A 23,159-nucleotide genomic window follows, 5' to 3' on the forward strand; every position below is an offset into this window, starting at 1 on the left:
TATCTGAAGCATTCCATACCATGGGTACGCCGTTCAACTTTCGTGAGTTGGATTTGGCGCTTAGCAAATTAAGAAGACGCTGTGCTGTGGGTCCCGATTCGATCAGCAATCAGAAGATGACAAATCTGCCATATGAACGAAAACGAGCACTTCTGGACATATTTAATCCCGTCTGGAGCACAGGAGAGATCCCAGAAGCGTGGAAGACAGCATGGGTGGTGCCAGTGCGCAAGCCCGGAAAGGAGACTGCAAACCTCACCTCATATCGGCCAGTATCGCTAACATCATGCGTCTCAAAGTTGATGGAATGACTAATATGTACGAGGTTAACATGGTTTCTTGAGCAAGGAAATAGACTGCCATTATGTATGACCGGATTTCGTCCCCGGTTGAGCGCCCAGGACAGTGTCTTGGATCTACTAAGCCATATCGAGCACCATCGCGTAGTCGACTTTTCCACACTCGCCGTCTTTATGGACGTTGCCAAGGCATACGTCTGTGTGCTTCATACAGGCATCATCAACGGACTCCAAGCCATGGGCGTCTCGGGAAATGCTCTTCGATTCGTCCATGAATTTCTCAGTGATCGATGTGTCCAAGTTAAGCTCGGAAGTATAATGAGTGACAAGCGACGAATTTCCTTCGGCGTCCCACAAGGAAGTGTCCTATCCCCCTTGCTTTTTAACGTTGCCATGACCAGCCTTCCTGATGCCTTGAAAGTAGGTCGGACGGCAGTTAAAATTTCCATCTACGCAGATGACATCTGCATTTGGATCTCGGGGTACCAACACAAACGTTTGGCCCGGATAGCCCAGGCCGCAATCTCCACTATCGATCGCCACTTATCGACGCTTGGCCTATCTTTATCAGCAGAAAAATCAGCCTTCATGCTTTTCCCGGGAGTGAGACGCAAGTCAACACGTCTGACGCTGAATATCAGAGGGCATTCAATTCTTCGTGCAACTCATGTTCGATTCCTGGGCGTCACCTTCGACAACAAGCTACTATGGCGTGGTGCGGTCGAAAGTGTTGTGGCTGCATCAGTGCAAAGAATCAACGCACTTCGTCGATTGGCAGGTGTACGTTGGGGAAACAATCCTATATCCATGCTTAAACTGAACGCTGCACTAATAACAAGCCGCATTCTCTATCAGCTCCCTCTGATATCCCCGTCATCGAGCCAATTCGAGTGCTTGGAGGCAGTGCACAGAAAGGGACTTCGCTTGGCGATGGGAGTTCCAACGACGGCTTCAAACAAGAAAGTCACTAATGAGGCAGAGTCTCTTCCACTCCGCCTCTTGGCATCTCAGGCCTTGCTGACGCAGCCATTAAGGCTGGGCGAGTCACGCGCAGGCCCAGCGCTTCTCCGGCGACTAAGAGCAAGAACTCGCTCACATTTCCATGCGGCGCTTAACACCTTCCGATTTTTAGGATTGGAATGGCCTCAACGAAGTCTCCTTGACCCGTCATGGTCTTTTCCGGACGTTACCTGCAGCCTCAATGTACCCCACCTACCGACGAAACGCGCCATTTCAACTGCCGAAGCCAAGTTTATTGTGCTGAACCACTTGAGCACTGTGTTTCACAGCCATCTACAAGTGTACACAGACGGTTCGGTGTGCGCACAAACAGATAGCTGTGCAGCGGCATTCTGCATACCATCCCTTGAGGGGTCATGGTCTGGCCGACTGGATCGCGTAGTTTCCTCTACAACAGTAGAAAGCGCCGCAATCACCGCGGCTTTGCGGAAACTACGGGCCTTTTCTGCACGAGATGTCGTGGTGCTGACGGATTTCAAGCCAGCATTACAGAGATTACATCGAGGCCTACCTCTAGCGAAATTTACAAGGCAGTCTCTGTGATCGACGACCCAACGAGCAAAGGATTTAACATAAGGTTTCAGTGGATTCCATCACATGTAGGAATTGATGGAAGTGCGGAAGCTGACGCCCTTGCACGCCTAGCGCTGACATGTGTCCCAAAAGTGAAAGCTCCAAAAGCTTTTCGAAACCATAAGGGTGCAATCCGCCTTCACTTTAGAGAGGTGCACAAGAATCCACACAAATCCTGTGTGACTCATGGATTTACACGCGAACAAGCGACGCTTTTATACCGCATCAGGACCGGCTCCGCGTACACCCCAGCTTGGTTATTCAAGACTGGGCTTCGCGCTTCCCCACTCTGTGTTTTCTGTGGTGACATTGGCGACATCGAACATTTCATTTGGCTATGCCCGCAGTTTGACACAGAAAGAAAAGCGATGGTCGACAACCTACAAAAAAGCGGTCTCACGCACAGGACCTTTGAAGACGTTGTTTTCCCCGGAGGGCCCGCGGCATTCAGGAGGAGAGAGCAACGACTGCTGATAGCCTTCCTGCGAGACACGGGGCTCATCGACACCTGGTGACACACCCTTAATCTCAACTCGAAGGAGGATCAGGCGGAACAATTGCCGGCTATGTATGCCAGGCTAACCCCGCCTGCTTCAACATCACCACCACCACCACCAGGCAGTGTTTCAACCCACTCAAATCATTTCTGTGCAGCACTTAAAAAAAAGACATCAATTTTGTGATAACAATGTGAAGTCTGTGATTGATCATACCTTTTGCTGCAAAGCACACTTATAATGTGAGCACTGCCAATGGCAACCGTCGCCTCATCATGGTCATGGAACCTATGCATCATACAGCCAGTTTGGGTCGCTCAAACGTAGCTTTTGAATAATGAGCTGTTCTAGAAGGCCATTTTAAAGCAACTGTCTTAGTTTCCGGTCCCTAAACAGAAAAGTTTGTCGCTAAACAGACAAGAAAGTTGCTGAATCTAGCGGCAACATAGCTGAAAACGCAACACAAATTACAGACCAGTAAATTATGAAAAGCAAAAAGGGGCCTACCTTGTCCCCCTCTCTAACTTCTGACGGTAGGGGCGGGTAAATACGCCTATGTAAGGAGAGTGGCACGGCGAGCATGGTGTTCGAATGAGGTAAAATAAACGGTCCTTTCAGTTTCATTTCGAATCCAGTCGTTTTCATCCAAAATCTACACAACTCCCCACTCGAAAATAGGCATTACAATACCGATTGAATGGGAAGAACCTATGACTGTTAACTGCAAAGATTCCTTAAATTGCAGCACATTCTATTTTTTTGTTCGTAACTCCGTGTTCAGCCGGCACGAAACACTGCCCCGCCCCTGAGGCAGACCATGCGCAAGGCGACAGCAAGGTATTGATTACACTTCAGTAATTTGCATAGCCGCTTTGAAGGCTGGATCCTAACAGGGCTTCATGGGAGAGTCATGGCATGGAGCGCAGTCATGCATGCATTATACGCTGGCGTTAGGTGCAGCCTGTACTTTAGCGTGCAGCAGCAACAGCAGCGCATGCAAATTGGGCGCGTAGTCTCTTCAGAGAGGATCGTGTAACTCCTAAGCGCTGCCCACATGGATTGAGAAATTTGTTGGGTTTACAAATATGTTCTTGACGTTATGCTGCTTAAGCATTTCAATTATATTTAAAAGCCGTTTGTTTAATTTACCCCCATCACAGCTAAATATTTTGACTACTGAGATGTTTCGCCTGTAGAGAGCATAGGTGACACTATTGGATAACCTAATATTGAACAGGTTGAGGTATGGAAACGATGATCGAAAAATTGAGGACGAAACTAAAGGTAACGAAAGTATTCCAGGTGGTGTCAGAGCACAAGACGTTCCCCAACGTACATGGGCGCTGTGGATCATATTCTTCTTTTGCGCGATGTTTTTATTACTTATACAACGTTTTATGCGACTATATTGTGAACTTCCTTATTTTCTGGCTTTATGAAATGAGGCATGCGATTTCTGACTCATCTCGCATAGGCTGGTTAATTATGAAGTCCAAGTAGCTGTTTGTCATTTACGCACCAGTGCCAGACAATCTATACTAATGTCACAGGTCTCGTTCTGCAGAATTTCGCTTCGAACTCCCAGTCTTGGATAAATGCAACGGTTTTCTTACTTTTGATTACTACAATGTTGTTCTGTGCGCTTGGGAATTAACACCAGCCGTGTGGCGTTATAAGCCTCGCTGCATGGCTTGGATAAAGCAGTCAAGCAACGTTTCGTATGCACGCGAAGCCGTCTTGTTTAAAGTGTCCAGGAGATTAACGCAAGTTCAACTTCTTGGGTAAATCATTTTCTGAGGTTTGACAATGACCTTTCATTGCTGATGTCCTTGTGTACCGAGCGCACAGCTCAGATATGACCACTGTATGAAAGGTCTTAAATGCTTCATGCTGATCATCGCCGTTAATGTGCACTGCGCATTTACCTCTGTGTTATCGTTTAATCTTTTTTTTTGAACGAGTTCTGCGCATGCACTTATTCCCGGACAGGTGGCGAAGGCAGCCTTATAGCCGCTGCGGGATCCATCATAGGAATCGGCACAGACATCGCTGGAAGTATACGGCTCCCCTGTGCTTACTGCGGAATCTTCGGGCACAAGCCAACGGCAGGTGGGTGTTTGTACTTTGTGTAATAACTGTGTCTTTGCACGTGGTATTTCTACTGCGCGAAGCAAAACAGAAAACATTTGTTGTCATCCACATAAACCGTATTTGAAAAGTTCGGTGCTGATCTTTCAACTCCGTAATTATCTCTAAACTTTTCAAGAAAGAACATTGTACATTTAATCCTGTAAACCAAAGCGAAAGAAAGTTTCATATCACGGTGCTCTATTAAAGAAGAGTGGCGATATGGGCTTGCTGCTGCGTCTTGACTAAAGATATCTCGACGCAGGGAAACACGAGGACCATGAGTCTAACGTTCTTGCGTCCGAGAAAAAAAACACGCGTTAACTGAATGTGCTTTATTTTGCCCTCGTGTTTTCCAGTGCTCTACTAATCGCTATTAAGCATAAACATACAAAGGTGGTGGCAAACAACTGCAACTCCATCAACAAGGATCCTGCAATGTTTCTTGAACATCAATAAATATTTTCCTAATCCCTAATTCTAATTCTCACCCGTAACGAGACGAATAAGGGAGTAAGCAATAGTAAAGTTTATGAAGATTGAGTTGGACCACTGAGAGTGGTAGAAGGGCTGCGGCAGTTGGTTCATAAAAGTACTCAATGAGAAAATTTTTCGTCTTTGAGTCCATATCATGTCTCCAAGAATAATCGTCTACATAACCTGCATTTTCTTGCCTTAATGATGCGCTCCCTCAACTTTCATGTCACAAACCAACTTGTTCGTTTATATGGTATCGCTTGCTTTATTTTCACTTCGTCTCTTCTCGTGCTGGCTGTGCGAGCGCCCTAGGCTAAGTACACTTCGTCTTCACATTCAGCCATGGCTGCAAGTTTTCAGCACTGCTTGCAACCACACAACTTAGCATGCAGGCAACTTGTCCAGGGATTGAAGTCGACATTGGTGAGCCATCCAGCGCGCAACTCCTCTGGCGGGCGACACTGGCTGTTGGGCGCTGGTCACAGGCACAGGCGGAGAGTTTTCATTTTTTCGAGGGGAGGGGGGGGGGGGGGGCTGGGAGCCCGACCAGCTTTCCGAATTCCCCCCACACACCCGTCATATATATATATATATATATATATATATATATTGTAGTGAAGAGGAATGCTTAGCGCCGCAGCTACCTCGCCAGTCGCCCGGGAGGCGCGAGCTCGAGATTGCCTGAGCTGCTCTGGTTGAGACCCGAACTCTGCCATCCGTCATGTCTGACGACCCCAGCCCGACATCCCCACCGGTTACTCCAGCCATTGTATGTTCCGGTGCCTAGCGTCATCGGAATCCTTATCTCTTCCGGGGCACCGACCAGAAAGGCGTTGAAGATTGGCTGGAATCGTATGAACGCGCCAGCAACACCAACAAATGGGACGATCCCTTAAAGCTCGGCAACGCGATCTTCTATTTATCGGACGTCACCAAGCTGTGGTTCAAAAACTACGAAGCCGATCTCCGCACGTGGGCTAGCTTCAAAAAACTGGCATCGCAAAAGTTTTCGGCTGCCCTGGCATGCGCAAACATCGCGCTAAACAACGCCTACGAAGCCGATCCCAGCAAACTGGTAAAACGTTCACCAGCTACATAGAGGACATCGTCGACCTCTGCCGGCGTGTCAACCCGACGATGGCGGAGGCGAACAAGGTACGTCACATCATGAAGGGCATTTCCGACGATGCCTTTCATATGCTACTCTCTAAAAACCCAGGCACTGTCTCTCAGGTCATTGAGCTTTGCCAGAGTTTCGACAAGCTCTGCAGAAGCGCCTTCTCACGCGGCACCCCCCTGCGTCCGACGAAACCCTCGCGAGCATGACCGCGGCTCCGGACATGATTCCCTGCTTGGCCAGATAAAAGAGTTCGTCCGTGCTGAGGTCGCTCGTCAGCTTTCGCTGCTGTCCACAGCCAGGCCACCACCTTCACCTTTGCCGGCCAACCTTCGCCAGGTCATCCACGAGCAAGTGTGCGCAGCTCTCCCTTCTGCTCGCAAGACTCCGCCGGTGCCGAATCCCGTTGCTTTTCCCGAGGTGACTGCACCTCTCAGCTATGCCGAGGCTCTCGCGCGGCCACCACCTCCGACCTTTGCGCCATCCCCATCGGTCGTGCCACTGCGTCCAGCTCCTCGCTTTGTTCAGCCGCGGTACAGCAGGGGACATTGGCGCACTCCTAACAGCCGGCCAATATGTTTTGCTTGGGGTGTGCCTGGCCACGTTGCACAATTTTGTCGTCGCCGAGCAACGTCCTACCACCGTGGCTTCGACGCCGCACCATACATTTCCCCATACCCGTCATCCTCCGCGTCTCTGAACTCCGGCCAGATGTCTTCCTACTCGGAACACCGCCCTCTTATTGACCGCCGTTCGCCATCGCCTCGACGCTACTCGGTTTCGCCGATGCGCCGTCTTCCTTCGCTGGGACGGGAAAACTAATCGTCGCAGTTCCAGAAGCAGGAACTGCCTCTCCCTTCTCCGACTAATGTTATTGACGTATATGTGGACGGTGTCGCTGCACTCGCACTCGTGCCGCAGTTTCAGTTAGTAGTGTCAAACTTTGCCGTTCGCTCAGAAAAGTCACGACGCCACTGTCCAACGCGTCACTTCGTACTGCCAGCGCAGACCGCATCACGCCTGCAGCTGCGTGTACTGCTCGCGTTGTGATCAACGGCCTCCTCTACATCGTCGAATTTTTTGGTCTCTGTTCTTGTTCCCATGACCTTATTTTCGGCTGGGACTTCCTTTCCGTTGATAAGGCCATCATCGACTGTTCTCGTGCTGAAGTGGAATTTCAAAGGCTGTGTAATGCCCCACTCATTGACGCTCGTGAACCTGAAGATAAATATTTGTTGCCGAAGACGTTACAATTCCACCGCACTCATCTGCTCTTGCCACAGTTTCATGCAACATTGTTGCTCATGTCGGCGCACTTTTTACGCCATCTGCAATTTTCGCTCATCGCAAATGTTCCCCGTTGCCTTTCGCTTTTTGGACATTCATGCCAGCGTCAGCAGATTGCTCGTTGCCAACCATTTATCCTGTCCTCTCACTTTGCTTCGTGGGAAGTGCGTTGGCCGTGCCCAGTGTGTCGACTCTGCTGCCGTCATTGACATGCCAACTGGTTCCATCGCCACTCATGAGGTCGCCGGAGTGACCTGTAACCCCGCGCAGCAGCCGACTTCGCCCGATGTTTTACATAGCTCCATCGCCGACACGTTTACTGTTTCTCAACGCGCCCAGCTTCTACGCCTTCTCGACAAGTTACGTTCGTCTTTCGACTGCCAGCATGTTCCCTTGGGCCGCACGTCAACTGTTTGTCATCGCATAGACACGGGTACCAGTGCGCCACTGGGACGAAGACCATATCGCGTATCCGCGACAGAGCGCCGTGTTATCGACGACCAAGTAGCTGACATGCTCAAGCGCGGCTTCATTCAGTCTTCGGACAGCCCCTGGGTACCTCCCGTTGTTCTGGTTAAGAAGGAGGAGGGATCAATACGATTCTGTGTCGATTACCGTCGTCCTAATAAAATAGCTCGTAAAGATGTTCACCCTCTTCCGAGAATTGACGACACCCTTGACTGTCTCCAAGGCGCGAAGTTCTTCTCTTCTATCGAATTACGCAGCGGCTATTGGCAAGTCCGCATGGCACCCGAAGACCAGCATAAAGCGGCCTTTGTAACACCAGATGGCCTATATGAATTTCGTGTCATGCCTTTCGGGCTTTGCAATGCCCCCGCAACATTTGAGCGTATGAGGGACAATCTTTTGCGTGGTCTCAAGTGGAAAACGTGCCTGTGCTAGTTAGATGATGTGGCTATTTTTTCGCCCGATTCTCCCACCCATCTCTGTAGGCTGGAGGAAGTGTTGCAGTGTCTAACTGCCGCCAGCCATCAGCTCAGCCTGAAGAAATTCCACTTTGGCGCAAGTCGGCTTACCATCCTTGACCATGTAGTATCTAAACACGGTATCCTTCCTGACGCCACCAAGCTCCGTGCAGTTGCTTATTTTCCCAAACCTTCCTCCGTAAGAAAACTTCGCAGCTTCCTTGGCCTGTGTTCTTACTTTCGCCGCTTCATTCGGAATTTTGTGTCCATCACCGCCCCTTGAATCAGCTTCTACGGATCGACTTGAATGACTACGCCTGGTCGTCCGCTTGTGACGATGCCTTCCAAGAGGTGTGTCGTCTACTGACCTCGCCGCCTATACTACGTCACTTCGACCCGACAGCTCCGACTGAAGTACACACCGACGCCGGCGGTGTTAAACTCGGCGCTGTGCTCGCGCAGCGCCAATCTGGATTTGACGAGTACATCATTGCATACGCAAGCCACACCCTCACCAAAGCCGGGAACAATTATTCCGTTATGCAGAAGGAATGTTTCGCCATAATCTTGGCACTTGGCAAATTTCGACCCTACCTCTATGGCCGCCTCTTCGACGTGATTACAGACCACCATGCATTTTGTTGGCTTTCCACGTTGAAGGACCCCTCAGATCGATTAGCTCGCTGGGCCTTGCGGTTGCAAGATATCAACGTGCGCGTTATCTACAGGTCTGGCCGCCGCCACACGGATGCCGACGAGCTTTCCTATTAGCCCGTGTCAACCGAAAGCGATGCCTGCCTCTCTGCCGTTGACCAAGCACTTTCGTTTCCAGCAGGCTGCGACATGGCTTCGGAGCACTGCGAGGATGCCAGGATTAGCACTCTTATCCGCTGCTTTTCAAACCCGTCGATTGTTCCTTCACCTTCTCGTGCTTTGCGCCGTCAAGCATCTCACTTCGAAATTCGGGAGGGACTTCTCTATCGCCGGAATTACTTCCCTGACGTCCGCAAGTGGTTTCTGGTCATACCTCGACATCTTCGTGGCGAAATATGTTCTTCCTTCCACACTGACCCACAGTGCGCACATGCGGGTGTCTTCAAGACGTACACCCGGCTTCGCTCCAGGTTTTATTGGCATGGAATGTACACCTTTGTGTGCAAGTACATTCGGCCGTGCCCTCAGTTCTAACGCCGCAAGGTTCCTGCTCAGCATCTCTCTTGTCCATTCTAGCCAATCCCGTGTCCTGCCAGGCCCTTCGATCGCATTGGCATTGACCTGTATGGACCCCTTCCGAGCACGGTTTCCGGGAACCACTGGATAGTCGTCGCCATCGACTGTTTGACGCGATACGCAGAAACAGCCGCTCTGCCTGCTGCCACCGCTCGCGATATAGCATCCTTCCTCCTGCAAAACTTTATTCTCCGTCACGGTGCACCTCGCGAACATTTAAGTGATAGAGGCCGTATATTCGTCTCCGAAGTCGTAAACGCACTCCTTGCTGAATGCCGCATCGTTCATTGCACCACCACCGCCTACCATCCTCAAACTAATGGCCTGACGGAAAGATTTGACCGCACCCTTGGCGACATGCTCTCCAAATACGTCGCCTCTGATCACACTGATTGGGACCACATTTTGCCATTCAGCATGTTCGCCTACAACACTGCGCCACAGGCGACCACAAATTTCTCCCCATTCTTCCTCTTGTATGGCCGCGAAGCTTCGACTACCCTCGACACCATTCTTCCGTACAGACCCGACTCATCCGAATGTATACCCTTCTCTGAAGCTGCCCACCGCGCAGAGGAATGCCATCAGCTCACCCGTTCCTTTACCGCCGTCGCCTAATGGAAACAAAAATCTAGACTTGACGATGATCACCCACATTGTCACTTTTTTCCTGAATCCCTTGCGTGGCTTTGGGTTCCCGCCGTTCCTGCTGGACTCTCATCCAAGCTTGTCGCCAAATATCACGGTCTCTACCGTGTTGTAGCGCAGACATCACCAGTGAGCTATATTGTCGAGCCTGTCACGCCACCTACGGACCAACGCTGTCGTGGTCGTGAAACCGTCCACGTACAACGCCTGAAGCCGTATTACGACCCCATGATTCTATGTTCACCATGAGTCGCCAGGATGGCACGTTTTCCTTTGGGGGGGGGGGGTGGGCGATCGTAGTGAAGAGGAGGAATACACGGCGCCGCAGCCACATCGCCAGTCGCCCGAAATGCGAAAAGCATTGTAATAGGCATCGAATGTTTCAAAATCCCGGCATTGCTCGCACCGCATCGAAAGAGTGCGCGTGAAGTTATATTTCGCGCCAGAAACTTGCTTTGCACCAAAGGCAAATTAATGTGACCGTTTTATTTTTCGTGAAAGTGTGTACCTGCTCCAAAAACAAGTTTGTGTCAAAAAATAAAAGCGGAATGAATAGAGTGGGAAGAGACCAATATGTAGAGAAAAGGCAAATTCGATGCGTTCAAGAAAGTAATTAACCACTACTAAAAAAGCCTATTTGGCAAATCGGGACGTCTGCACAAAAAACAAACAATACATCAGAATTCAGTGTGCCTTTGTTATCTATGAATTCGTAAGCTCCGTTGAACACCAGCTGCTGCCTAGAGGACGTGTACGAATAGGTGTCCTGCAGTTCGCAGTACTGAGTGCGCTTTATCACATCTTCTGTGGCTTGATGACCGACGCTGCAATTCTATGGTAGACATCCGTTCCCCTCGCCTTGAAGTCCTCTGACGTCCGTCTCGATCATGTAAGCATGATCTTTCACATAACCCCAAAGAAAGAAATCGAGCGGAGAGAGGTCAGTTGCCCTAGCCGGCCAATTTACAGGCCCGTGCCTTCGAATCTATCGCGCATGAAAAGCCGCATCCAGCCAGTTTTGCGCTCGACTGTTGCTGTGTGCTCGCACCTCATCACGCTGGTACTACATAAGTGGAGGACGTGACAGCGGGACTTCGCTCAGAAACTCATCCACAACTCCTTCAAAGATTTCGTTCACGTAATGCTTTCCACTTAGTGTGTGATCGAAGGTTGGGTCGAATGTAGCACCGGCGTTAACTCCGAACCACACATCGAGCGACCACTGGCGCGGGTGCTTATTGCGATTTACACATTGTAGATTGGAGTCCCTCCAATAGCGCGCATTATGCAAATTTACCTAGGCACTGCTGTGAAAATTGGCTTCACCTGTGCACATGATGTTGCTCAAAAAGTCCGGTGGCTCATCGGCTTTTGTGAGGACCCAGTCCGAGAAATATAGACGGTCCTACAGGTCCCTATAATCTAAACATTGGTGCTGGATAATGTGGTACGGGTGAAAGGCCGTCATTTAGAATCCTTCAAATTGATGACTTCTAAATTGGTATCTGGGCGGCCATGTCTCGCACGCTAGCATGAGGGTTTGGGCCCATGAAAGCTAGAACATCCGTGCGTAGGCTAGGACTGAGACGAAGCTGCTGGTTTGTCTCAGGTTTTCATAATTTCTGATGACAGTCGATGCGTTTGGTCTACCGCAACACTTCCACGACTATGTGCATACGTGTAGGTATATATATATATATATATATATATATATATATATATATATATATATATATATATATATATATATATATAAATAAATATAGGCGGCCGTCCTCTTATGGTCATTTGCAGACCCCAAGGAAGGATCGTGTTTAGCTTCTGCTCATTAGAGAAACACATAGCGACTGAGATGGAACAAAGCCCACCTTTGCACAGACAATTTGCTTTCGTGGTGACAGGCTTTGTGGCAAAAAAGAGCATACGTCCACTTTATCTACGCTAAGACAACAGCTATCACAGCTTGTTTCCAACTAACACCAAACGTGACGTGTTACTTTCGCCGGGGCGCAGATAAGGCACCAGCTCGATCACGATGTTTTTCTTTATTTTCTGTACCCGCCGTGGTTGCTCAGTGGCTATGGTGTTGGGATACTGAGCACGAGGTCGCGGGATCGCATCCCACGGCAGCCGCATTTCGATGGGGGCGAAATGCGAAAACACCCGTGTACTTAGATTTAGGTGCACGTTAAAGAACCCCAGGTGGTCGAAATTTCCGGAGTCCTCCACTACGGCGTGCCTCATAATCAAAACGTGGTTTTGGCACGTAAAACCCCATAATTTAATTTTTTTATTTCCTTTATTTCGTTCCCACTAACTCAGAAGGACGCTGTTCGAGGGCGCTGCTATATGATGCGAGTGGGAGCGCAGTCATGTGGTGTGATGTGCGTGTGAGTTAATAAACTTTCATTGAGTCCAGCAAAATGCGATGAAACGCGCACCCGGCGAATCCCACGACGGGACCAACAAATCTAGCCTGCCTGCCCTATCGTGGGCGCACTGGACGGCCAGGATTTGGCCCTCAAAACGGGACTTCGCAGGAGTGCGACCCGCTCTCCCTTGGTGAACTTCGGGTCAAACGACCCGCACTCCCAGAGCATGCGAGACAAAGTAGCAGCCACGTAATATTCGCCATATTTCGCAGGGTTTATTTATCAGTAGTAAAAAAATTAGTACGCAATTAGTCATCATCATGATAGTCATCAGCCTCTTTTATGAACACTGCAGGACGGCTTTGATGGCCCTGCGATCTCCAATGACCTCTGTACCGTGCCAACCGATTCCAACTAGCGCCCACAAATTTTCAGCGACGCAATTAGTAGGTTGCTGAAAATAACGCAGTGAGATGTCCCTTGGTTGCGCCTTCAAATGCCTCATTGACACTCTGATGATTAGGATAGTACGTCTCGAATTAGATAACTAATTACAATTACCTAATTAAATCTCAGTAACGAAAAAAATTACTGGAGGCTACTCCACTGTAAGCAATATGCACGATGTTTTCTTCGAGTAACACATTGCTCTGTTTTTAAATCATGGTGCATGATACTCAAATGGGACACCATGTATATATTTATAACCTTTGCACGCAAGTGACGATGTTTGCATCCCTAATAAAAGTTGCTGTTTGCAGTGGAAATTTAAAACAATGTTGAAGTGAGCAAATACGGATGAGGCCGCCGCCGCTAGTGCTTCTAATGCGCGTGTCCTCCTATTGTCAGAATTTGCAGAAATAAAGCGAATGTATGAATTAAAAAATAAGCTATTAGTCGCAGTAAAATTTCAAGTGAGAAGGTCGAGGAAAGTCAAAGGAAAACACAAACGATGTGGGTGGCAAAGCTCTAGTAATGACGCTGTAGGTGAGTGTGTGGCAGGGGGAGGTATGCTTCGGCATCGTCCGGGAAATGCGCTCAGCAACCCCCCCCCCCCTCCCCCGAACTACTCCGGACGGGGCTCGGGCCCCAGAGCACCCTCCCCCCGTTGTCGGCACCTACGGTCACAGGTGTCGCCAACGATTATCCCGTCGCAGTTGCACACGTACGACAGGAGAGCCTGCAAGATGAGCAGCCGTTCTGGTGAGCCTTCGCGTGCTTCTTCGCAGCTTAGCTAATACTCTGAAATCGCCCGAATTCGGTAAAATATCGCATGCCTCCGAGTCATGCATGTACGACGATGGAACGAAGGGCAATTCCTTGCCAGCGTATTGTGGGCGACTGCAAGAGCGCTGTCGTTGCCAACGGGAGGTGGCTGGTTCCAAACAGGGTAGAGCTGAATCTGCGCCGAAACTTTTCTCTTGCGCGTCTCATAGGTAGATTTGGGCCGCTAGGGAAGATCTACGATGATGATCTTAGCTATGTTGGTCGCTTCTACGTCTTTCAGCAAGATGTTGGGGAGCATGGCACGAAGGGCCATGGCTTCGGTCAATGGCTGCCCTGAGAACCGGAGATGTGGCACCAGAGGGTCAGGAAGTATCTTGTTTCTGTGGTCCGTGGACCCTTCGTGAGTCTAGAGTGGCAGAACGTCTAGTATGAAGGGAGCCGGTGCCTGACTATGCTTAATAATTGAAGAGTACGGAGGCCGCGTCAATGACTGCTGATGACGAAAAGTAGTCGTTGTCTCTGGAATTGATGGTAAATTGTCATGCCACAGTGGTGCAGGTGGCGAGGCAGTCTGCCAAAACCTTCCCGGGTGCAGCTACAGCAGCGAGATGGTGCGGCTTCCGAGCGTCGACGGGGTTTCCACGCATCAGCTCAGCTGGCGTAGTCAGCCCTAATCTCCCGAGTGAAAGTATGAGCGGTGACAGCTGCGTTTTTAAAGTTTGTGGCAGAGCTGATGGTGTCGGTTTGTAATGCACCACCACGTGGTCGGTCGACTCGGGAGGGGTGGTGGCCATGCGCTTCCCACCGTGCGTGGTGAAGCCGACGGCAACAACCGGTGAGCTGGCGTCTATGGTGGGGAAGACTGTGGACTTCGCTGTCGTGACGTTGCTGGGCACACCAGCCGCAGTATCGAAGCGGTAGCTTTCCGGAGCGCCGTTCGCAGAAATGTGCTGTGTAAGCACAAGAAATCTGGCTGAAAGCAGCTATTAGAGTGGCACTCCATTCAGGCCAGAACCACTGTTTGATGCCTTCATAGTTCTCATGCCTTGGGGGTACCGTAAAGTCGTTTTGCTGCAAACAGCCATCGCTTTTCTTCTGGCCAAACATGACGATCGCCCAATGCATGGTAGCTTGAACCCAAAGGATGCTTTTTTCTTCAAAGCAGCGAGAAGCCAGTATTTCCATCAAAGCCGGCGGCTGGAAGTCGCAGTGCTTCATCTCTTCCAGGTTGCCTTTCGAGCTGCCTGAGGAATCAGAGGCGGTGTCCAAGAACAGTGTGGTCGTACTAGTCATGGCAGCCTGTTCTACCATCAAGGAAGCATTGACGGCATGCTTTGGAGGCCTGCAGGTCGAAGCAGCGTCTTAGAGGATGTCCTCGCCAAGCTAAGCGTGTATGATGTCTCCAGGCAGGACTGGGCCAAGACAGAGGGGACGAAGCATTGTTTCCGTATGACGCCAAAGTACGGTGCAACAGCTGACGGATGCGAAGGCGCTCGCCATAATCTGGAGCTCTAGTTTTACCTTGGCGAAGGCTTGGACGAAGTTACCGGTGCAGTCTTGCCCTACAGCTGCCGTGAAGGCTTGGACGCCGTCCCGAGACGGTCAGGTGGCTACTTGCGATGGTGGTAGGATGGCGCGCTTCATAATCGATGAGGCGTGCACGGCGTTCCTGGCCAGGAGGAACCCGGCACACCGAAGAATCCTAAGGACACACTTCATGTTGGAATGCTTTAAAGCAGGTTCGTTTTCGACTACACCATTGTAAAGGAGAGAAGCAGACCAGACGCCGTTGTTTATATATATATATATATATATATATATATATATATATATATATATATATATATATATAATGTGTGTGTGTGTGTGTGTGTGTGTTCTTCGTTCTAATAAACATTTAGTTGAGTGTTAGCGCTCGTCCTGTCTGCTTCTTTCTGTGTCCGTGTTCACTTCGCGCTAGAATCCAAGAACAAAAGATAAGATCGTGTCGAACATTGATGTTCTAGTGCACATGAAGAAAGTCCGCACTTTCGTGGCTCGGTGCAATTACGTACCCGATGATCTGTTGCGCAAAGTGGAAGATGTAGACGCATTCCTAATCGATCGTGCGTGCTGCACGTACGCGCCAGAAGAAAATTACTGCTTTCTTCAAATAAAGCAGTTTTGAAGTAAGTGAAACATTTTTATTTGAGAGTATGCTAGTCTGGACATGCGTCTACTGCCAAGGTACTTCGTTTTCATTCCTAGGTTTGTCCACTGGCTTATAACCGCAAATTTTTCTTTACAACGATGTTTCAAAATAACGAACGGTTTTCGGTGGTCCCGCGTGATTCCATATATGGAGATTTGACTGTAAAGAGGCCCAAATACGAAAAATAATAGCCTTTTAATATCCTGTTGTGGGAAATATGAAAAATTCGAGCTGTTTCTTGCATTCATCCGTAACTTATGCTAAATACGGGTGAGTGACAAGACAGATTTATTTTTCTTTCTAGTGCGTTGCCTTGTGTTTTGTGAGAGTGAAACAAAAACCTTATGATCTAATTAAAAAGTTCGGCAGCACGTTACACTCCTGTAACTTGTGAAGGCGAAAGCCTGCTTCACAGTTGGTAATGCACTAATTTACGCGATCGGAGGGATCAGACTTCTTGCAAGGCATAACGTGCTGCAGTGTCAAGTAAAGGTGTGGCAAGACGTTGTCTAAGCTTCGGCCGCCTATCTACGGTGGTCTCACCCGCCGTGGTTGCTCAGTGGCTATGGTGTTGGGCTGCTGAGCACGAGGTCGCGGGATCAAATCCCGGCTACGGCGGCCGCATTTCGAAGGGGGCGAAATGTGAAAACACCCGTGTGCTTAGATTTAGGTGCACCTTAAACAACCCCAGGTGGTCGAAATTTCCGGAGTCCTCTACTACGGCGTGCCTCATAATCAGAACGTGGTTGTGGCACGTAAAACCCCTTAATTTAGTTAAATTACGCTGGTCTCGCATCGTCGCGTTGCTGCTTTCACAGTTCGGCTTCTTCGGCTTGTTTTCGACGCTGAGCTGCAGCTTTGCGCGCTCGTATACTGGATTCCGACTCGCACCAAGTATACCAGTGGCCGAACGCCTTGTTAACGCCCCTTTGGACATTGCACTTCGTTTCTCGTTTGGCGAGCATCCTCGGCCGTAGCGTACTTCCGAGGGTGGTATGGGATGTTTATTCATTCTTCCGATGCTTGTTTTGACCTTGTTCTTCATCGAAACGTATGCAGTTCTGTGTGTTGTATGGGTGATTTCTGTCAATGTATGCGTTCTTTGCTTCACTTTGCTGAGCGCTTGTGGTATATATGCCTTAAGGCGATACGAGCCATTGCTGGTGGTGATATTTTTGTACCACTCAAATAGACGCCGCGTTTTTAGATATGAGCCATTGCAACAAACTAGTTCCTTTCGCCTTAAAAGGTACTTGCTGAGTTTTAGTAAGTAACATATGACCAGCACATAAAGTATTGTTAAGGCCAGATTATGGAGTACATCGTACATTCTAGCTGATAAGAGACCCAGTCAATAAAGGTATATTTCTTTAAAACACCTGTTATAAGTAATGTAGTGGTATTTTGACTAATCAATAAGCCGTGCGAACAGACAATCGCGAATATAATTTCGCGGTGACAGTAGTTGAGCGGCTGATATTAGGTACGTCTTCTTCGTCCGCACATTCTGTTATGCTGAAAACGACCATTGTTGTCATATGACACACAGTGCCAATTTATTTCGATGTGAGACCCCCTCATCATCTCCAGCTTCCCCATTGCCAAAGCGTGAAGAAAGAGACATGTCCTTCACAACCACCTTTGTTGAGATTAGAACCCATGTCACTAAAGATATGCATTTAGGAACAGATAGAGTTCTGGGCATTTGGTGCCAGACATTATGTTGCACACAGACTCTGAGAACAGTGCTTTCTGTGTATATATTCGGAGGCCAGAACGAATACTGTAGTGCAAGAGGGTTAGCTTTATATGCATTGTATAGAAATTGTTCTTGGCAAGATTGCGGTGAGTATTCGCGCAATTCTTTGTGTTTGAGCTCTTGAAGATAATGGTAAGCCTCAAACTACCACATACCCAGAATATAGGATGTGCAGAGATTAGAGTAGTAAGTGGAAAAGAACTTCAAAAGCGTCGACAACGTCATGGCCAACACCGATGTCACATTGACAACACATCTTATTTCACGCCGTAGCTCACAGAATTACAAGCTGCCATGCGCCCTTTTAGCAATAGTACAAATGTACAGAGAAAATTAAATTTCTCAAATATCATACGTGGCGCTGTGTCACTTCGCTTCTGCCGTCAGTTGTAGAAAAATATTTTGGCCCAACAGTTGATAACTCCCATGGTAGGACATTCAAAATGACTCATCGAATCTGAAAAGCAAGAATTCTCTAACACTGCGACCGCCTCCTGACATCTAGCGCACATATGGATTTAAACAAAAATACAGAATTTAAATAAACAGCGTAACGAGATTTCAACATTCAAGTTCATCCTAAATGGTCGGCTTCAGTCATGTCGCACAGGTAAGTGCTTGAACGCTGTCCTTTGAACGATGGAAACAAAGAGAATTTGACTGCTTTACACAAGTTGTTCGAACTTGGTTACAGTGATCATAACTTGATAACATAAGAAACAAGCGATCATGTGCATTATGTACCAACATTATCTGCGTGAATTATATTCAAATAGGAAAGTGTAAAATCACCAGCGATAAAACAAAGGGAAAATCATAGCCTTCGCAACCAAACAGCTGCGAATGAAAGGTTCCATAACGTCATAAATTTCAACTAACCCTAGCCTACTAACACACAGAGGATAGTAGAGTGCTAAAGTGTCTCCATGCAGTAGTTTTAATCACAACTACCAATGCTATGTCGTACAGAAAGGAAGTTGCGTACATCGCGACAAAGTCGGATCATATATATCTGATACACGCTTTTCTTTTTCTACTATCATACAATCATACCTACATTTTAAGTGAATAATAATAATAATAATAATAATAATAATAATAATAATAATAATAATGAATATTTTATTTAACATGCCCAGCAACAACACTTAGGTCTGAGTACAGGCGCAGAGAGACACACACGAAAAAGAAGTAGCAATAAATTACAACAAAAAGTTCTGGGATAAAACATTCAGATCAACAGCTACATAATGGGCAAAAATACAGCCGTAACGCACATTTGAGAGACTGAGTGCATATATGAAAGGACAGAGACGCTGTCAAAAGACGGGAGTAGTACAAAAAGAAAGAAGGGTCGTGGGAAAGTGAAGCTTGGAAGAAAAAAATGGCGTCATGTTTTGAAAGGCACCAACATGGAGAAAACTAGTCGTATCGGCTTTTGGAGAGGCGAATGCCTGCTAAAAGAGGCAGGATCGAAGAAGGGTCTGTGCTCCCTGGCATTCCTTTGCAGAACCCGAAGTGAAACAAAAGCTGGTAACCTGTAATAACTTGTAATACAACATGTAATAATTTCATGAATGAACTTGTATAAAAATATGGCTTCAGTGATAATGTGTACACCTAAGGGACAGAAATGTAGGATAAATATTCAATCTCTAACAGTCGTTAGTGTGCGAGGTAAGAAAACGATGTTAACTATATGCACATGAACTTTTTCTATGCGCGCTCAATTATTATACTCTTTGAATCGCTTGTCGTATTCCGCTACACTGATGCATATTCTAGTAATGGAGTTCATATGAATGAGAACAAGTTGAGAAATGGATGTGGTGTACGAAGTTCTTTTCCAAGTCCGCAGATGGAACAGAGCATGCGCAAGAGCCGTTGTGCTATGCACTTAGAGTGGGACGCGAAGCGGAGCGTACTATCAAAAAAGAACACCGAGATCGCTTAATTCGAATACCCTGGTGAATAGTGTAAACTTCACAGAATAAGACGACATTATGGGGTTTACGCGATATGACAAATTTTTGGTTTTAAATGAACTTAGAGTCGGCCTACTTATTTAGAACTATTCAGACAATGAAGGGAGGTCGGACTCCCGATAGCGGTACTCCTTAATACTGTGCATACTTTTAAATATTTAGGTGTCAATAGCGTACAGATGAAATGAAGACGTCTGAATTGCTGGGAAGATATCATTCATGAAAATTAGGGAGAGAAGCAGGCCTAACATGGAACCTTGGGACACACCACTGGCTACTATAATACAGTAGATAATGGATCACTGACGCTCAGGAAGCCGGATCTATCGAGGTGATAGCTGCGTAGTAGAGCTACAATAGGAACTTCAGCCCCGTATTTCGCAAGCTTTTGCAGCGGTATGAAATCATTTACGACGTCAAGTCGGAGTACACAGCATGAACTTTCCCCCCATGCGTGACGAGTGTGGAGACCTACATCATAAGGCAGACAAGGTTGTTGGTCATTGCGCGGCCAAAAAGAAATGCGTGCTAATTGGGAACGAGAGCATATTTTTACACTGAACAACAATACACGCCGAATAGCTAATTCAAAAAGCTTGCAAATCGCAGGGAAAAGAGGAATCTGCTGATAGTTCGCACCATCTCTTTTGGCGCCAGATTTAAGGACAAGTAAAACGCGAGCCATTTTCCGGGCGTTCTCAAAAGTAAAATTATTCAGACCATTATAGAACATCGACATTAAAAAGGGCAGGTACCAGGTCACAAAGATCAGCTCCCATAGCTATTAATAATGACTCCTGGGTGGCCATGTGGGCCGTAGGACAAAGATGGCCTCAGTTACCTGTGGCATTCGCACGGGAGGTTTTCGTACAAATGTACCGAGCTGGACGTTCCAGCAAAAGAACGCGGCTGGTGAGAGCTTATATGTGGAAGTGATCACCGAAACCGAAATAATCAGAGATTGATTGCACTTCGCTACCACAGGACTAGAGCAGGCGGACACGATCTCCTCGCTTGCTAGGCGCATGCGAAATGGTCTCCAAAAGTATCTGCCAGCCTCTTAGAGGCACTGTTCTCTTATGACTCAATGTGAGACATGCGATCCTGCTTATGTAGACGAATACAGAGGAACTGCCGGACGCAATTCTCCTACCCATTTTTTAGGCTATGGACGTTTGCATTTCCTGTGGGCACGTTCTTTACGCTTGGGAGCATTTCTAAGTTCCACCGAAAACCAATGTGAAACTTCACATATCTTGGAATTATAGTTGTACTGGGTATGTAGTCATGCAAAGCATTTAGAATCTCGGTGAGCCAATGGACCAGTTCTTCGAAGTCGCATGTAATAGTCACGAGAACCGAGCGAGTGTAGAGGAAAACTTAGAATAGGCCAACAGTCACCATATTTAAAGCAAAGTGGGGAAATCACTTTCACAAATGAGCCGTTCTGGCGTAAGGCCGACAAGGAGGCAGACATAAGTGGGGATGACACTTGTAAGGACGATTAGGGAGATGTCTGAGTGCGACACTACTACGTTGTGAACATTTCACAGGCACAAGTCTAAAATGTTACTGCGACAGTTATGAGGTAACCTTCGTTGCTGAAAGGAGTCAAAAGCTAGCAAATTTAACAACCAGCCGTATTTAATCGCTATAATATTCTTGCAGGGGAACTATGTTAATTGCTCCACTGAGTGCCACTTCTGTTAAAGTTGCCAAGAATAAGTAATTGTTGCTTGAAATGCGTGGTCACATCATTGTCAGTAGATATATTACGACGGAAGTGAAGTTCAGTGGCACACAATAAGGTCCAATTATTAAATTTTTGACAACACACCAAACTTATTTTGAGACAAACTGTTCCTGTACAGCTTCTATGTCGAGGCGTCTAACATGTTTAAGGTTGCTGTCAAGCGCAATTGAGACGGCACTACCTTTTTGTTTCGATCCAGATAAGACTTTCAGTGTGAAAAACAACGTATTTCGCCGGCAACAGGTCATAAAACGCAATGTTACTGCGCAACCAAGTTTCACCTAAGACAAAAAAATGGGAAACAAGAGGAAACAATGTTAGCAAATAGTTCAGTTGCCTTGGTATGAAGATCTACAGCGCTTTCATAATAAATGTTCAGAATACACACTGCCATACTTTGGTCACCTCAGTGACATGAAGCATATCATCATGCAGCTCGCCACGAAGCGCCTTGAAAAAGTTGAACTTCGGCCACGCGAATGGGTCATCCAGGCGTTGAAAAGCATGTCTTCACCAACCATATGGAAAAAAGGAATCGCGCTTTGTTTTGAGGCACCGGCAGGACACAAGGTTAACACTGACAGACGAGAGCTTCGACACCTAAAAAGCCTTACGTCCCTCAGGTCTTTAGTCAACAGCTAATCCCGACTCACTATAACCACCAATTGACACAGGACTTCTCTCTCTAATCGCCTTAATGAAATTCGAGGGGTAAACCCTTAAGTGGGAGCAGGCATAAGTAAGAAAGTTGGTCCAAACCTGTTCCAATCTTTTCGTGAAGGTTTCCTTGCAGACCGTGCCACCTTCCCAGCAATAGGGGAGCCAGGTTGACTTTATGGGACGCCGTGCTAGCGTTGCAAAGCGAGTGAACGTCTTCGAAAAGGAGGCGACAACCTGCACATGGCGAATATAGCTTTCAGCTTTCTCACGGCTCAGACGCACAATTTCCTCGCGCAAGTGGGCCACTTCATCGCTCAAAGATATGCCTTCTAGTATGCCAATGAGGAGTTTCTGCAGGCCGTCAAGTTCACCCGGAAGTGGAGTGAAAGTGCAGGTGGTGGAGCGATGCGCGAAAAAAAATCGACAACGTGGTGTTGACAATGACGACGCATAACCAGAGCTAGGCCTAATATGGCACTTAGACCACTCAGGTAGAGAGACAGAGAGAGAAATGATGCCTTGAAAGGCAGGAAGGTTAACCTGAGGTAGTTGCAGTAGGCTACCCTGCACGGGGAAGGGTTAATGGGGACAAAAAGGGAAAGAGAGCAGAAGGGGGAGATAGAGAAAAAGACGGACGAGCCCGAACAAACCGTGTACACTATAGAGCGGTAGGGGGCGGCGTTCTTAAAGTCTATCGCGAAGCCCTGTAGACCGTAGGAACCTTAACAACGCGAGTAAGGCCTTACGCGTGGATGTTCTTTGGATGCACCGACCTAAAGCTTTGCGTTCTGATAGTAGACGATTGTCCAACTGCCGTCCATTCCAATAATAAAAGCATATGAGTTCGTAAATGCAAAACCTAGCCACAGATGGTACAGCATGTTCTCTTCACGTCGTGATAATCCAGGCGGTAGATGGGTCCGTATGTATGCAGTCAACGAACGAAAAACACTTGGTGAAAACGTTCGAGTCCCACAGGGGCAAAGTACATTCACAGGACATCAATCACAG

At 47.8% G+C, this 23,159-nt stretch overlaps 1 protein-coding gene across 1 annotated transcript in view; it reads left to right on the forward strand.

Annotated features, from left to right (window-relative positions):
• Positions 1-23,159, forward strand: part of LOC142584741 (fatty-acid amide hydrolase 2-A-like) — a 108,093-nt gene that overhangs the window by 74,385 nt on the left and 10,549 nt on the right. The window contains exon 4 of the mRNA XM_075694969.1: positions 4,379-4,498. Within this exon, the coding sequence (XP_075551084.1) occupies positions 4,379-4,498 (120 nt within the window). The remainder of the gene's footprint in view (positions 1-4,378; positions 4,499-23,159) is intronic.

Source organism: Dermacentor variabilis, chromosome 6, assembly GCF_050947875.1.
Source record: "Dermacentor variabilis isolate Ectoservices chromosome 6, ASM5094787v1, whole genome shotgun sequence".
Classification (NCBI taxonomy): domain Eukaryota; kingdom Metazoa; phylum Arthropoda; class Arachnida; order Ixodida; family Ixodidae; genus Dermacentor; species Dermacentor variabilis.